Source organism: Panthera leo, chromosome E1 (assembly GCF_018350215.1).
Source record: "Panthera leo isolate Ple1 chromosome E1, P.leo_Ple1_pat1.1, whole genome shotgun sequence".
Lineage (NCBI taxonomy): Eukaryota > Metazoa > Chordata > Mammalia > Carnivora > Felidae > Panthera > Panthera leo.
Window position 1 is genome coordinate 1,738,386 of NC_056692.1, and position 14,092 is coordinate 1,752,477.

Below are 14,092 nucleotides of genomic sequence, written 5' to 3' on the forward strand. Positions count from 1 at the left end.
AAAGGCGACAAGAGCTCCCGGACCGTTTAGTGAGAACCTAACGTTTCCTCGGCTAGCACGATTTCACCTTCCGTGAGAATAGACTACTTTTTTTTTCTTTATGATTTTACGTCGTGGGCATTCTAAATTCTCATTCCAGAATACCAGTGAGTCCCCAGCAGCATCCAGGCTGGCAGCAAGCTGGCAGCGGATTTTCACGGCTCCTGTCGGTGGTCCCAGCCCCTCTGTGTCTGTCTCTGCCACCTCCCCCCTCCCAGTGGCCTCCTGCTTCTCCCTGGAGATCAGAGAGGGCTCCCAAATTAAGGGGGCGCGACAGGATAGGTGTCTGAATGGGGTATCCGTCCACCTCTTCCCTCCTCCCTCTCCTCCTCCTTCCATCCCCTGGCGCCTATAATCACCAGGCGGTCTGAGGCTAAGTGGTAGTTTGGCCCACAGTGGGGGGGCTTGCCAGCCACACCCCTCCTCCTGGGGCCCTCCTGACCAGTCCCAGCACCCTGGTCTCCTCCACTGGTGAGATGGGTCTCAAGGGGGCATGGTGTTTCCCATGGTGTGGGTGCCGGAGGCAGCGGAGGACTGGAAGAGGAGCAGGTATGGGGGGGGTGGCTGAGGACAAAGGGGGGCTGGCAGGGAGGCAGAGAGACCGCACCGGGGACAAAGGTACATGGTCAAGCCAGTGGAGGGAAAACAATGGTCTGTTTCGTGGGTGGGAGGTGGGCTTCCCCACAGGGCCGCCTAAATACCTCACAGGGCCGCTGCCAAATGAGCAAGTGAAGCCCCCATAAAAAAAAAAAAAAAAAAAAAGAAAATTATTAGCACCTTCGTGACGGTGACAGCAGCATCGCAGCAAGAAGGGGCCCTTCTGCGTGGCAGGTCCCAAGTGACCGCCCAGGTCGCAGCCCTGCTCTCTCCACACCCCCTCTCGGGGCCCCAGGACCCCAGGTGGCCTCCCTGGCCTCTTGGGTACTCACTGTGGGGAAGGAAGGAAGAACACGGCCGCAACACCCCTCTCCCTCCTCCCATCTCCCTTCCAGGCCTGGATCCGGCTGCCCCTCCAGACCCAAACCCCAGCCCGGCTGAAGCCCCCACTGTGGCTGAGGGAGGGATACCCTCCCTAGGGTCTGGCGCCTACTTCAGCAGGAAGGCCCGACTCTCCTTCCGCCACCAGCTGCACGACCCGGCGTCGGCCAATGACTCCACCATTTGATGGGGACGACCGGGGCTGAACTTTGCAACCTTCCCTCCCCAGACTTCTGGGTGATCCCTGTTTGGCCCCACAGCCCCCATGACCTTGTCATTAAATATACTCAGAGCTGCCAGGTGCTGTGTGCGCGCGCGTGTCTGTAGGGGGGGCGGGGTGGGGAGCGGTTGAGGCCCCCCCCCCCCCCCCCCCGGGGCTGGGGTGCGGCGCTCAGCGGGGGGAGCATAGCACTTCTGGTAGGGGACGCGGGAGTGGTGAGTGACACAGCTGATCTAACTCGGGGCCCAGGTGGGGGTGGCAGAAGGGAGTGTGCCCCGAAATCTAGCTTCAGAGTTGAGGGTGAGGAGAGGCTGGAGGCCAGACAGGACCGCACATGAGGCGAGGAAGCGTGTTCCTTCAGTAAACACGTAGCGTCCCCTCCCTTCCAGGCACTGAGGATGCATCAGTGAACCAAGCAGAGACCCGTCTCTTCTTCCCCATCCTCCACCCCACCCCACCCCCGCCCCGGGGCTCAACTCCTCCTAGGGCACGTAGACACAGGAGCTAAGAGAGAGGGCGGTGAACGCTGTGGAGGGAGTTACCAGGTACCTTGAACGTTGGGCAGGAGGGGTGGGGGGAGCTTGGAAATTCCAGGTAGTCAGTTAGGGGCTTTCTGATAAGGTGGCATCTGAGACCTGAATGTAAGTAGCCAAGTGGAAACCCGGAACCCACGGGTCAGTGTAGAGTCATTGTAACAAATGTTTCTGGCGCAGGATGTTGGTAGTGAGGGATGCTGTGCACCTGTGAGGGCAGGCAAGGGCAGACGGGAAATCTCCGCTCAGTTTTGTCATGAACCTAAAACTGCTCTACAAAAAGCGTATTTTAGGGGGCACCTAGGTAGCTCAGTGGGTGAAGCCTCTGACTCTTGATTTCGGCTCAGGTCATGATCTCACAGTTCAGGAGATGGAGCCCCGCGTCAGGCTCTGGGCTGACAGTGCAGAGCCTGCTTGGGATTCTTTCTTTCTTTCTCTCTGCCCCTCCTCTGCTCACTCACTCTCTCTCAAAAATAAATTTAAAAAACTTAAAAATAAATTAATAATTAGAAAGTTTGTGTTTAGGGGGCGCCTGACTGGCTCATTTGGAGGGGCACACAACTCTTGATCTCAGGGTCATGAATTTGAGCCCCACGTTGGGCATAGATTACGTAAAGAAAAAAAAAGAATTTCTTTTTTTTAAATCAAGGAAGAGGAGATCTGTGCCAGATAAACAGCCAGTATAAGTGCAAATGCCCTGAGGTCCAAGGGAAGAGAAAAAAACAAGTGACTAGAGCGTCAACATTGGGGGAAGTGTTGGGTCATCGAGACCATGGTAAGGAGGTAAAACGTTATCCTAGACCCTCCTTACCATCCCAGGTCAAGCAGGGGAACATGTTCTCACTTACATTTAAAGATCACTCCAGTTGGGGCCCCTCATGGCTCAGTTGGTTGAACGTCCGACTCTTGATTTTGGCTCAGGTCACGATCTCACAGTTCGTGGGTTTGAGCCCTGCATCAGCCTCTGTGCCGACTGCGGAGTCTGCTTGGGATTCTCTCTCTCCCTCTCGCTCTGCCCCTTCCTTCCTCGCAGACTGCCTCTCTCTCTGAAAACAAATAAACTTAAAAAATAATAATAATAAAACAAAACATTAAATGAAAAATCACTCCGGTTGCTCTATGGGAGATTATAGAAGGGGAGTGTGGAAGCAGCAGGGCCACGGAGGGGGCTGTTGCCATCTGGCAGACGAGGCACAATGGTGGCTTGGATCAAGACAGGGGTGTGGAGTGAGCGTAGCAAACACACAGAGTTGTCGAATCGCTATGTTGTGCCCCTGAAACTCAGGTAACATTGCTTACGGAAGAGCAACGTGCCAGTGACAGGAAGTGGGTGGGGAGTGCTCAGGCTCAAAGCAGAGTATAAGGGGATGAGAGGAATCCAAGACGCCTTGAGGAAAGAGGACCGGGTAAACAGGTTTTGCAAAAAAAATCAAAAGTCGTCTATGGGTTATTTTAAGTTTGAGGTATATATATTTGGGATCAGAGGGCCTTCTCTGCTCTTTTCCACTTAATCCCGGACCTACCCACCTCCTCAGGAAGCCTCCCGTGTAACCTCCCAGAGTCTCCAGGGCAGGATCATATTCTAGAACAAAGTTTTCGAATGTGGTATTCAGTTCCCTTATCCACAGAGTGGAGGAAAGTTGAGGCAAGGCTGAGAAAGCCGGGCACTGCTAACAAGCACCCTTGAACTCCTTTTGGCCCCTGGCCCGAGTGGGCACAGACTCGGGGGGCCAGAGTCTACTCTCAGCCTCCCATCCAGGCGGCTAAAGACTGATTTACCATCACACCTCCGTGGGGTTCACAGCGGGCCCACAGGACTCCCAGGGGCCGTCCTCTCCCACCCGCCCGACATCCGTCTTAAACTCCATCTGCAAACAAGGCCCACCTTTCTCCCCAAAGCCACCATAGCCACAGTGCTGCTCCTGGCAAGATGAGGTGACAGAGACGGGTGTGGAAAGAGGGGACCGTGAGCCTGAGCCGGAGGCAGGCTGAGGGGAGGTAACCCCAGGGACAGTCAGGATTCTGAATCCCACCCTGCGCCTGAAGAGGGAAGGGGCTGGTCATCAGGTGGGAGCCTCCGTTTCAACCACACCTTGGTGCCCCAAGGACCCGGGTGTGGTGGGGGAAAGGAAGTGTGGGGGGATGGTCTGGAGAAAGAGGTTTGAAAACCACTCTCGCCAAGGTTTGTCTCCAACTCCCCCCCAGCTCAGAGCAGTGGTCCGTACAGGCGGGCGTAGGCCGAACAAGTTCAGGCCTGAGGTCAGGAAAGGAACCTGAAAGCAGATTCTTCTTGACAAAGTGTTTATTGAATTTTACGTCACTATGGGGTGTCTCTTATTGTATCCTAGAATTCTAGGAATCAGGGAGGCGGTAACGTGGCGATGGTGAATTTGGGAATCTGGTCCCCCAAAAGTACCCGCCGCTCCACCCCTGACTCCTCGATGGCCGCCAGGCGGATCACACCTCCGCTGGAGCCGTCCCGTTCCATGGCCAAAGCGAGGGCTGTGAACAAACGAAGAAAGCTGGGGTCAGGGTCGGGTGCTGGGATCACTCCAAGGAATGGGGAATGTTGGCCTGGCTTGGATAAGAGGGTTGACGTTCACAGGCCCAGAAACCCAAGTTCTCACCATTGGCCGTGAATTGTAGACACTCTTCCTTGGTCATGCCTTCCCGGTAGGTAGCGTCGACATAGCCATAGATATAGGAGCTCCCAGAGCCCCCAATGGCAAAGGACTGTCTTACCATCATGCCCCCCATGGGCACCGAGTACACCTGCCAGACGGAAGGAGGAGAAAAGTCACCAGTTGTACCCTCTGCCACACACGTACATACACCTGCCCACGCGGGTGGTCTGAGATGAGTTGACAGTAAGGGAGGTAGAGACTGGGAAGACAAACAGAAAATGGCTGCGGTGGGGACAGGACCAAAGGCATGGCTCCAGGGCTCTGATGAGGGGGTGGGGGTGTCTGACCTGCCCTCCTTCTTGGGGGTCCCAGCCCGCAATGATGATTCCTGCCATCAAGTCTTCCCGGTATCGGTAACACATCTCCTTAAAGAGGCTGGCGGCTGTGTGCACCAGCGGAGGCTCGTTTAGCTCAATGCTAGAGGGGGAGGAGAGTGACAGGAGAGGCAGTGTTGGGATCTGGGAGTTAGACCATTTAGCATCCCAGGTCCCGACTCCCTTCAGATACTTGCTCCTCCCCTGCCCACAGGTACCTGTGGAAACCGAGCTGATACGTGACAGCATCAGCTACTGCCTGGGTATCTGCTGCTGAGCCTGAGCGGCAGCAGAAGATACGGTCGTGAATAGGGGTCAGCTTGTCAGTCACTCGATTGGCAATGTAGGACCTGCAGGACGGCAGAGCAGTGAGGGGGCGATCCCGCTGGCCTCCCACCTCCATCCCATTACTACCCACTCCAAGGGCTCAGAACAGGCATTCCGGCATTTCCTATCAGTTCTCACCCAAACGGAAGCTAGCTGGAGACCAGACTTTTGCAAACATTTCAGCCAAGGGGGAGGAGGGAAACTGGGAAGGAGTGGGAGCTGGAACAGATCCTTATCTCCTCCAAGAAGGGAAGAAACCTCCCTTCCCACGGTGGACTGTGGAGGGTAAGGACGGACTGCCAGGCAAGGAAAGAAGGGAGAGAGGGGATGACTTGCCACGCAGGTGTCCTGAGCTCACCCAGTGGTAGTTCTGGAGTCGGCTCCGAGAACCACGCCCCCTTCAAATTGCACGGCCATGATAGTGGTCTGCGAGAAACGAGAAAAGGGGTGAATCTGGGCCGCTTCCCATTATCCAGCACACACAAACTTTCAATGATCCCTCAGTGCGGTCCCTGGAGTCCGAAAGTCGTGCGCCACCGACCCGTTATCAAAAATCTCGTGGGGGCCCCAACACGCCGCAGAGTACCAGAATCCCAATCCTCAAATCCTCAGAGGCCCATCCCGGCCTTAACCAACCCCCCCCGCCCCGTCCCGCAAAATGCCAGCGTTCCACTCTTCAGCCTCCCCTCCACCTCCCACCGCTCTCCAGCATCTTCAGGATACCTCTTTCCTGCTGGAACAGAGCGCACCACCTCCCGCCCCCGCCGCCAGTTCGCCGAGCCCCCTCAGCCCTCATCGTTCCATCGCATCAAGCCTCGTGCGCATCTCCCGAACCCCGGGGGCCTCCTCACCCCGGTGGAGACTTCCCGGCTTTCCCAGTCGGGGGCAATAGCCTCGGGACCCCAGGCTGGGACAGACCCCGCTCCTCCAGCGGATACTAAGGCGGCCGCCATCTTCCTCCTCAGCCACTGCCACAAAGCGACTGTCGTAAAGCGCTCTGTCACTCTCTCTCCAGTCGTGCTGTAAAGCCGTCTGCGGGCGCAGCGAAGTCACGGTTGACGGCGGAAGGGGAAAGAGTCGCGCAGGGACGGATCTTTTGCGACAGTGAGCGCTTGATGGCAGCGTGGCAAGCCGACCGGGCGGAAAGCGCCCCGGCCGGAGTGCGAGGCCTCCGCTTCTGCGCGGGACCGACTTACTGCGATGGGCGTCGCAGTTCAGAGTCTTGGAGACAGACGCGAGCGTGTCTGTTAGAGTGACAGCGCTGTTTTCATTTCTGTTAGGTATGGACGTCGGAGTATATACCAGGAGTGGCATTGCTGGCTGATGCAGAGACGATACTTAGCATTTCGAAGAACTGACAGTTTGCACAGCAGCTGCCCCGTTTGACATGCCCGGCAGCCCTGTGTGCATCGTGACATTCCAACTTCCCCACACCCTCACTGCCTCCGTGCACTTTTAATTTTAGTCTTCCGAGTGGGCGTGAAGTGGCACCTTCTGTGCTCCCCCCCCCCATTTCCTTAATGATTGGCGATGTTGAGCATATTTTCATGTGCTAACTGACCATTTGTATATATTCTTTGGAGAAATGTCTATTGAAATCCTTAGCCCGTTTTATTTTTATTTTTTTAAGTAATCTGTACACCCAACTGGGGCTCGCAGAACCCAGAGATCAAGCGCTGCATGCTCCAGCGCCTGAGCCAGCCAGGTATCCCCAAATTGTGTTACCTTTTATGATTATGATTATGAGAGAGAGAGAGAGAGAGAGAGAGAGAGAGAGAGAGAGAATCTTAAGCGGACTCCAGGCTCAGCGCTGAGCCCAACGCAGGGCTCAATCCCACGACCTGGGGATCATGACCTGAGACAATATCAAGAGTTGGAGGCTCAACAGACTGAGCTACCCAGGCATCCCTGGGTTATCTTTTTATTGTTAAATTGTAGGGGTTCTTTTTTTATATTCTAGATACTATGCCTTTATCATAGTATATGATATGCCTTTATATATGGTTTGCAAGTATTTTCTCCTATACTATAGGTTGTCTTTTCACTTCCTTCGTTGGTGTTCTTTGAAACACAAACATTTCAAATTTTGATCAAGTCTAGTTTCTCTACTTTTCCTTTGGTTACCTGTGCTTTTGTCGTTATATCCATGAGACCTTTACCTAATCTGAGGCAACAGGGATTTCCATCTATGTTTTCTACTAAGAGTTTTGTAGTTTCAGTTCTTACATCTGTAGGTCTATGATCCATTTTGAGTTCATCTTTGTATATAATGTGAGGGAAGTAGGGGCCCAAATTCATTCTTTAAAAAAATTTTTTTTTAATGTTTGGACAGAGTGTGAGCAGGGGGAGGGGCAGAGAGAGAGGGAGACACAGAATCAGAAGCAGGCTCCAGGCTCTGAGCCGTCAGCACAGAGCCTGACGTGGGGCTCGAACTCATGAACCGTGAGACCATGACCTGAGCCGAAGTCAGAAGCTTAACCGACTGAGCCACCCAGGCGCCCCCCAAATTCATTCTTTTGCAAGTGGATATCCAGTTGTTCAAGCACTGTTTGTTAAAAAGACTATTCTTTTCCCTTTGAGTGGTCTTGGCAGCTTTATCAAAAATCAAATGACCATAGGGGTGCCTGGGTGGCTCAATCGGTTGAGATTCCGACTCAGGCTCAGGTCATGATATCGCAGCTGACGAGTTCAAGCCCCACACGATATTCTGTGCTGACAATTCAGAGCCTGGATCCTGCTTCCGATTCTGTCTCCCTCTCTCTCTGCCCCTCCCCCACTCACGCTCTGTCTCTCTCTGTCTCAAAAGTAAATATAAACATTAAAAAAAAAATCAAGGGGCGCCTGGATGGCTCAGTCGGTTAAGCAGCCGACTTCGGCTCAGGTCATGATCTCGCGGTCCGTGAGTTCGAGCCCCGTGTCGGGCTCTGGGCTCATGGCTCAGAGCCTGGAGCCTGCTTCCGATTCTGTGTCTCCCTCTCTCTCTGCCCCTCCCCCATTCATGCTCTGTCTCTCTCTGTCTCAAAAATAAATAAATAAAAAGTTAAAAAAAAATTAAAAAAAAATCAAATGACCATGGTATACAATCTGTTTTGTATGTGTTTTGCTAGTATTTTGTTACAGATCTTTTTTACATGTATTCATATAATGTATTGTTCTGTAGTTTCTTGTTTTTTCTTGTAGTATCTTTGGTATCAGGGTAATCCTAGCCTCATCTAGGGAAGTGTTCCCTCCTTTTCTATTTTTAAGAGTTTCTGAAGGATGGACATTAATTTTTATTTTTTTAATGTTTATTCATTTTTTGAGAGACAGAGACAGAGTATGAGTGGGGGAGGGGCAGAGAGAGAGGGAGACACAGAATCCCAAGCAGGCTCCAGGCTCCCAGCTGTCAGCACAGAGCCCGATGCGGGGTTCGAACTCACAAACTGCGAGATCATGACCTGAGCTAAAGTTGGCCACTTAACTGAGCCACCCAGGCACCCCATAATTTTTCTTTAAATGTTTGGTAGAATGCATCAGTGAAAACATCTGGTCCTGGGCTTTGTGGGAACTTTTTAAATTACTAATTTGATCTCTTTATTTATTATAGGTGTACTCATATTTTCTGTTTATTCTTGAGTCAGTTTTGGTAGTTTGTGTCTTCCTAGGAATCTTCCATTTCATCTATGTCATCTACGTTGGCCTACAATTGTTGATAGTATTCCCTTATGCTCTTTTTTATTTCCATAAGTTTGGTAGAAATGACCCCTCTATCATTCTTGATTTTCGTAATGGGAGTCTTCTTTCTGTCTTGGTCCAGCTATCGGTTGCCAACCCTGTTGATCTTTTGAAAGAACCGACTTCTGGTTTAATTGTTTCTCTGTATTGTTCGTCTTCTAGTTCCACTCTGATCTTTATTATTTCTTTCCTTCGGCCTTTTTTTTAAGTTTTAGCTTGCTCTTTTTATAGTGTCTTAAGGAGGAAGATTCAACTAATGATTTGTGATCTTTCCTCATTTTTAACACAGACATTTACAGCACATTTCCCATTGAGAACTGCTTATGCTGCGTCCTTAAGTTCTGGTATGTTTTCTTTTCATTTTCACTCATCTCAAAATGTCTGCCCTGTGATTTCTCCTTTGATCCGTTGGTCGTTTAGAAGTGTGTTGTTTCATTTCCACATTATTTGTGAATTTCTCAAATTCCTTGTTGGTATCGATGTCTAGTTTCATTTCATTTTAGTTAGAGGATATTCCATGACTTCAATCTTTTTAAATTTACTGAGACTTTTTTGTGACCTCACGTGTGGTCTCTCTTGGAGGATATGATACGTGCACTTGAGAAGAATGTGTATTCTGCTGTTATCGTGTGGAGGGGTCTTCCCGTGAATCTCTCATACTCTTCTACATACCACAGCCGGGGCTGGTTTCTGAATTGAAAGACTGATCTAAATAATCCCCTGCTTAAAACGAACTCTGGAGATAAAGTCCTATCTCTAGAAGATAGCTTGTAAGGACCTTCTTGAACTTGCTCCTGAACACCTTTCCAAAATCCCATCTCCTCTTTACTTTTTAATTTTTTTTAATGTTTATTTATTTTTGACAGAGAGACAGAGACATAGCATGAGCGGTGGAGGGGCAGAGAGAGGGGGAGACACAGGATCCGAAGCAGGCTCCAAGCTGTCAGCACAGAGCCCAACGCGGGGCTTGAACTCACGGACCGCGAGATCATGGCCTGAGCCAAAGGTGCATGCTCAACCGATTGAGCCACCTGGGTGCCCCTTAATTTTTATTGTAGTAAAATATAAGTAACATGACATAAAAGTTAACATTTGAACCATTCTCGTCTGACTCAGTAGTATTAAATACATTTACACTAGTGGGCAACCTCTCTTTTATTTTTGACTCTGGGCTCTAGCCATCTGAACCGTTTCTAGTGCTGATACGTTCATTTAACAAAAAGCTATTCAGTGTCTACTAGGTGATAGGCACTGTTTAAGGCACTGGAGGTACACCAGGGAATGAAACGGACAGAAATTCCTTGCCCCATGCAACTTACTTTTCTCGATAGAGACAAAACAAAACTAATGAGTACAATACACAGCATATTAGATAGTGAATCATATTAAGAAAAAAAAAAGCAGGGAAGGGAAACAGGAAGTGTGTGTGTGTGTGTGTGTGTGTGTGTGTGTGTGTGTGTGTGTGTGTTGAAGAGACATTTGAGTAAAGTCCAGAAGAAAGTAAGGAGGGAAGTCACTTCTCTATTTGGGGCGAAAGCATTCTGGACAGAGAGAATAAGTACAAAGATCTCGGGGCAGGATCATGCCCGAAATACTCAGTGAAAATGGAAGAGGTCAATTTAGCTAGCACACAGTCAGATCACGTAGGGCCTTTACAAAGCTCTTCATCATTCTCACCTGAAAATAGGATTCAGAAAATATCCTGCTCAAATTAAAATTTATTTTTTCATCTGAGTGGAATAGGAACCCATTGGAAGGTTTTGAGTGGGGAAGTGACATGAGAATGGGATCTATATTTAAGGGATCACTTTGGTTGCTCTATTGAAAACACACAATGAAGGGGGGGTGCTGGAAGGCTCAGTCCGTTAAGCATCCAACTTTGGCTCAGGTCAGATCTTATGGTTTGTGAGTTCCAGCCCCACATGGGGCAACCTGCTATCAGCCCAGAGCTTGCTTTGGATCCTCTGTCCCCCTCTCTCTCTCAAAAATAAACATTAAAAAATTAAAAAAGGAAAAAAAGAGAAAACACGCAATAGGGACGCCGAATGTGGGACAGAGAGACAACTAGGAGGCTCTTAGGATAACCCGGGTCCTAGACAGAAAGTTGGACTTGACAAGGGTGAGTGTGGAATGGTCAGAATCTGACAGATTAGATGCGGATATGATGAAAGGGAAACAGGAGAGTCAGGGCGACTGCAAGTTTTTGGTTTCAGGACCTGGAAGAATGGAATGGTCATTCACTGAGCAAGGAAAGACGGTGAAGGGACTATTTGGGGGAAGGAAGGGGAGTAGAAGCTCCGTTTTGGACACGTTAGATTTGTTATTTCTCGTAGAGATGTCGGTGTGTACAGACGATTCTGGGGTGCGGCGGGGAAAGTGGGCCGGGCTCACGACTGGAGACTTCCCAGTGTATGAAATCCGCCACGCTCACTATTGTTGCGGGAGTGACCGAGGAGTCTTTTAAAACCTAAGTTATTCAGCTGAGCGCCCGCTCGGCTGTGAGGCCTGACGCACAGGTTTTAGGCTCTCGGTGGTGACAGGGGAGGGTGCCGTTTAATTCCCAGCGACGGGGAACGCGGGGAGAGGCGCCGTCCGGGAGGAGGCGCCCGGATCCGTGTTGGACGTGTTGCATCTGCGGGGTCTGCGGGCGCGTCCAGGAAGGAGCTGGCTGCGCGGGGGCCGGAGCTCGGCGCACAGGTCTGGGCCGGAGGCTTGGCACGCCGTTGGCGACTGCGGCCTTGGGAACGGTTGAGACGGGGCCCCGGGGGAGCCTGAGTCTCCGGCTGCCGGGAACAGGGATGACACATCTTCCCACATCCATTGTTTTCGACTTCCCTTAAGCGCCTGCCGTCACCACACAAGACGCCCCACATCCACGGCTACCAAAGAATGCTTTTATTCCCTACAGCTCCTCCCCGCCGCGTCCCGCGACCGCGCAGAGACGGAGGGGCTCGGCACCCACCCACCCCGCCGGGGGGCGGGCCTTCCAGTCGTGGCGTCATACGTGGGCGTGGCCGCGGCGGCCCCGCCCCTGGCCGGGCCCGGGTGGGCGGCGGGCCGAACGCGGGGCGCCCTCCCCACGTGGCGGGTCCCGACCGCGGCGGGCGTCAGGCCAGCCCGAGCAGCCCGCGCTCGGCCAGCAGGCCCTGGGTGCGGTTGTAGACGGCCTCCAGGGTGGCCGCCGCCCGCGCCAGCGCGGCCCGCGCCTCCGCCTCCCCGGCCCCCGGGCACGCCAGCCCGAGCCAGCGGCCGCGACCCGGGAAGGCGAGGAAGGCGAGGCGGGCGGCCTGGCGCACGAGCCAGGGGTGGTGCGGGGCCAGGGCCGTGCGGTACGCGTCGCCGCACTGCACGCCGGCGTCCGGGCCTCCGGGCGTCGCGGCCGCCACCCGGTGGAGGCAGAGCTGGGACCAGCGCAGCGCTCGGTGCAGCAAGAGCAGGGTCCGTGAGCCCGAGGACCTGGCCGGGTCTCGGGGGGCGACCCCGGGCCGCTCCAGCAGTCCCGCCCGCCGCTCCCACGCCGCCATGGCCGCCAGCGACGAGTAGTGCGCCGCCTGCGGGCCGTGCACCCGAGCCTCTAGGGCTGTCACCTTGGCGGAGGCCTCGTCCGTGGCGAAGGCGAAGATGGAACCGAGGGGAGTTAGGAACCTGTGGCGGGGGGAGAGCGCGGGCTGGAGAAGGGGCGGTGGAGCCGCTGGGGGGCGGGCCCCGGGGGGCGGGGCGGGAGGCCGCTTACCTGACCAGCGCCCTCCATCCGGCCAGGTACTGCGACAATGCCACGTCGCCTTCGGGGTTCAGACTGGCGCGAAACGGCTCCATCACGCGGCCCAGCACCCCCTGGGGGCCCTCACACGGAGGCTCTTTCCACTTGGGGGCCTCCAGGGGGCCCGATTGCCGCCGGACCTGGGGATAGACACGGGCGGAAGGGGGCGGGAGCAGAACCCCTAGCCAGCTGGGCCTCCTTGGCCAAGCAGCCCAGTCGGGCCCTGCAGAAGTTACTCCTAAGGTCTGGCTGGGATCTCTCCAGCCGCGCTCGGCTGCTGACGCGAGAGGGGAGACGAGGAGCAGGACCCGTCCTTCCCCAGACCCCCAGCCTGGTCCCGCTTCCCGCCATCAGGGTCCCGCCCGGAGTTCTCGGTCTCAGCCCTGTCCCGAGCATACCTGGACAGGCGGCGGTCCTTCGGGATTGCAGGACCGTGCCCAGGACCTGCACCCTGAGACGACGCCTGGAGAGGGGCGAGGCCGAGCGGTGAAGGCTCGAGGAGGGGGCCTTAGGTCCCCAGCGCTTGGGTACCTGGTGCCTCCCAGGGCAGATGAGGGAAGGGACCACTCACGAAAGCTCCGAGCACAGAGATAAAGCAGCAGCAGCGAGAGGACAGCAAGAGGAATCGCGTGGCGAAAGCAGCGCCGAGACACCTGTGTTAGCAGCGCGACCCCCATGGCTGGGGCGGGGACCACCGCCCCCTCGCTAGCCCCAAACCAGTACCTGTCCCTCTGCCTCCTGGAGGCCAGGGAAGTCCGAGGTGCCCTGAGGTGCTAAGGGTTAATAATTAACCTACTAAGTCCCCTTCCCCTGTGCCCTTTGCTCCAGAGGACAGCATCTCTGCGGTGCAAAGCCGATGACTAGGATTTGGGGGATTCCCTAGCAACAAGTCTCTGCATTTGCCTTCCGTGTAGGCCAGGTTGTAGTAAGAGAGGCTGGGCTGGGAACGACCCCCCCACTGAGCAATGATGTGGGCCCTACATCAGCACTGGCCCGAATCCCCACCACTGCACATTCGAATCCGAGGATTAAATGATAATGTACGTGCAAACACTGTAAGTGGAAAAACTTACCACAATTGCTTCATAAATCATAACCTATGAAGTTCAAACGTAGGGCACCTGGGATCCCGGAAGCACCCACTTCTAAATTCTCTATCCTGTCTCCAGGGGACCTGTCTTCTGGGTGCTTTATACTTTAGGCTTTATCCGGTTGCATTTTTGTGGCTTATTATTTTCTTTTAACTCCAGGTTGGTTCTGGTTTCGCTGGTTATTCGTGTGTGTGTGTGTGTGTGTGTGTGTGTGTGTGTTTTTAAAAAGTAATCTCTATGCCCAACATGGGACTTGAACTCATGACCCCCAAGATCAAGAGTCGCACTCTACAGACTGAGCCAGCCAAGCACGCACCACATCACACCACACCCACCCCCCTGCCCCTTATTCTTCAAAACAAACCTTGTGAACTGTTTCCACATCCAGGCCCTGTAGTAGGCCTCAAAAAGACAAAAGTGCTTTCACAGAGC

General features: G+C 53.7%; 3 protein-coding genes across 3 annotated transcripts; 1 reads left to right on the forward strand and 2 right to left on the reverse strand.

The window, feature by feature from the left end:
- The first annotated feature begins 137 nt into the window (after nt 1–137).
- Nucleotides 138–1,316, forward strand: LOC122206755 (uncharacterized protein C17orf114-like). Its single transcript, XM_042916225.1, has 2 exons — nt 138–588; nt 1,032–1,316. Exons 1-2 carry the CDS (start codon nt 516–518, stop codon nt 1,202–1,204), a joined length of 246 nt encoding a protein of 81 aa, XP_042772159.1. The 5' UTR covers nt 138–515; the 3' UTR covers nt 1,205–1,316.
- Nucleotides 1,317–4,054: 2,738 nt separating this feature from the next.
- On the reverse strand, nt 4,055–6,089 carry PSMB6 (proteasome 20S subunit beta 6). Its single transcript, XM_042915420.1, has 6 exons — nt 5,947–6,089; nt 5,454–5,521; nt 4,987–5,118; nt 4,742–4,871; nt 4,398–4,542; nt 4,055–4,272 (listed from the first exon to the last, which is right to left on the reverse strand). The coding sequence occupies exons 1-6, from the start codon at nt 6,046–6,048 to the stop codon at nt 4,130–4,132; spliced, it is 720 nt and encodes a 239-aa protein (XP_042771354.1). The 5' UTR covers nt 6,049–6,089; the 3' UTR covers nt 4,055–4,129.
- A 5,827-nt stretch (nt 6,090–11,916) lies between these two features.
- On the reverse strand, nt 11,917–13,467 carry GLTPD2 (glycolipid transfer protein domain containing 2). The gene is made up of 3 exons (XM_042916156.1): nt 12,968–13,467; nt 12,543–12,709; nt 11,917–12,454 (listed from the first exon to the last, which is right to left on the reverse strand). The coding sequence occupies exons 1-3, from the start codon at nt 13,244–13,246 to the stop codon at nt 11,917–11,919; spliced, it is 984 nt and encodes a 327-aa protein (XP_042772090.1). The 5' UTR covers nt 13,247–13,467.
- Nucleotides 13,468–14,092: the final 625 nt, after the last annotated feature.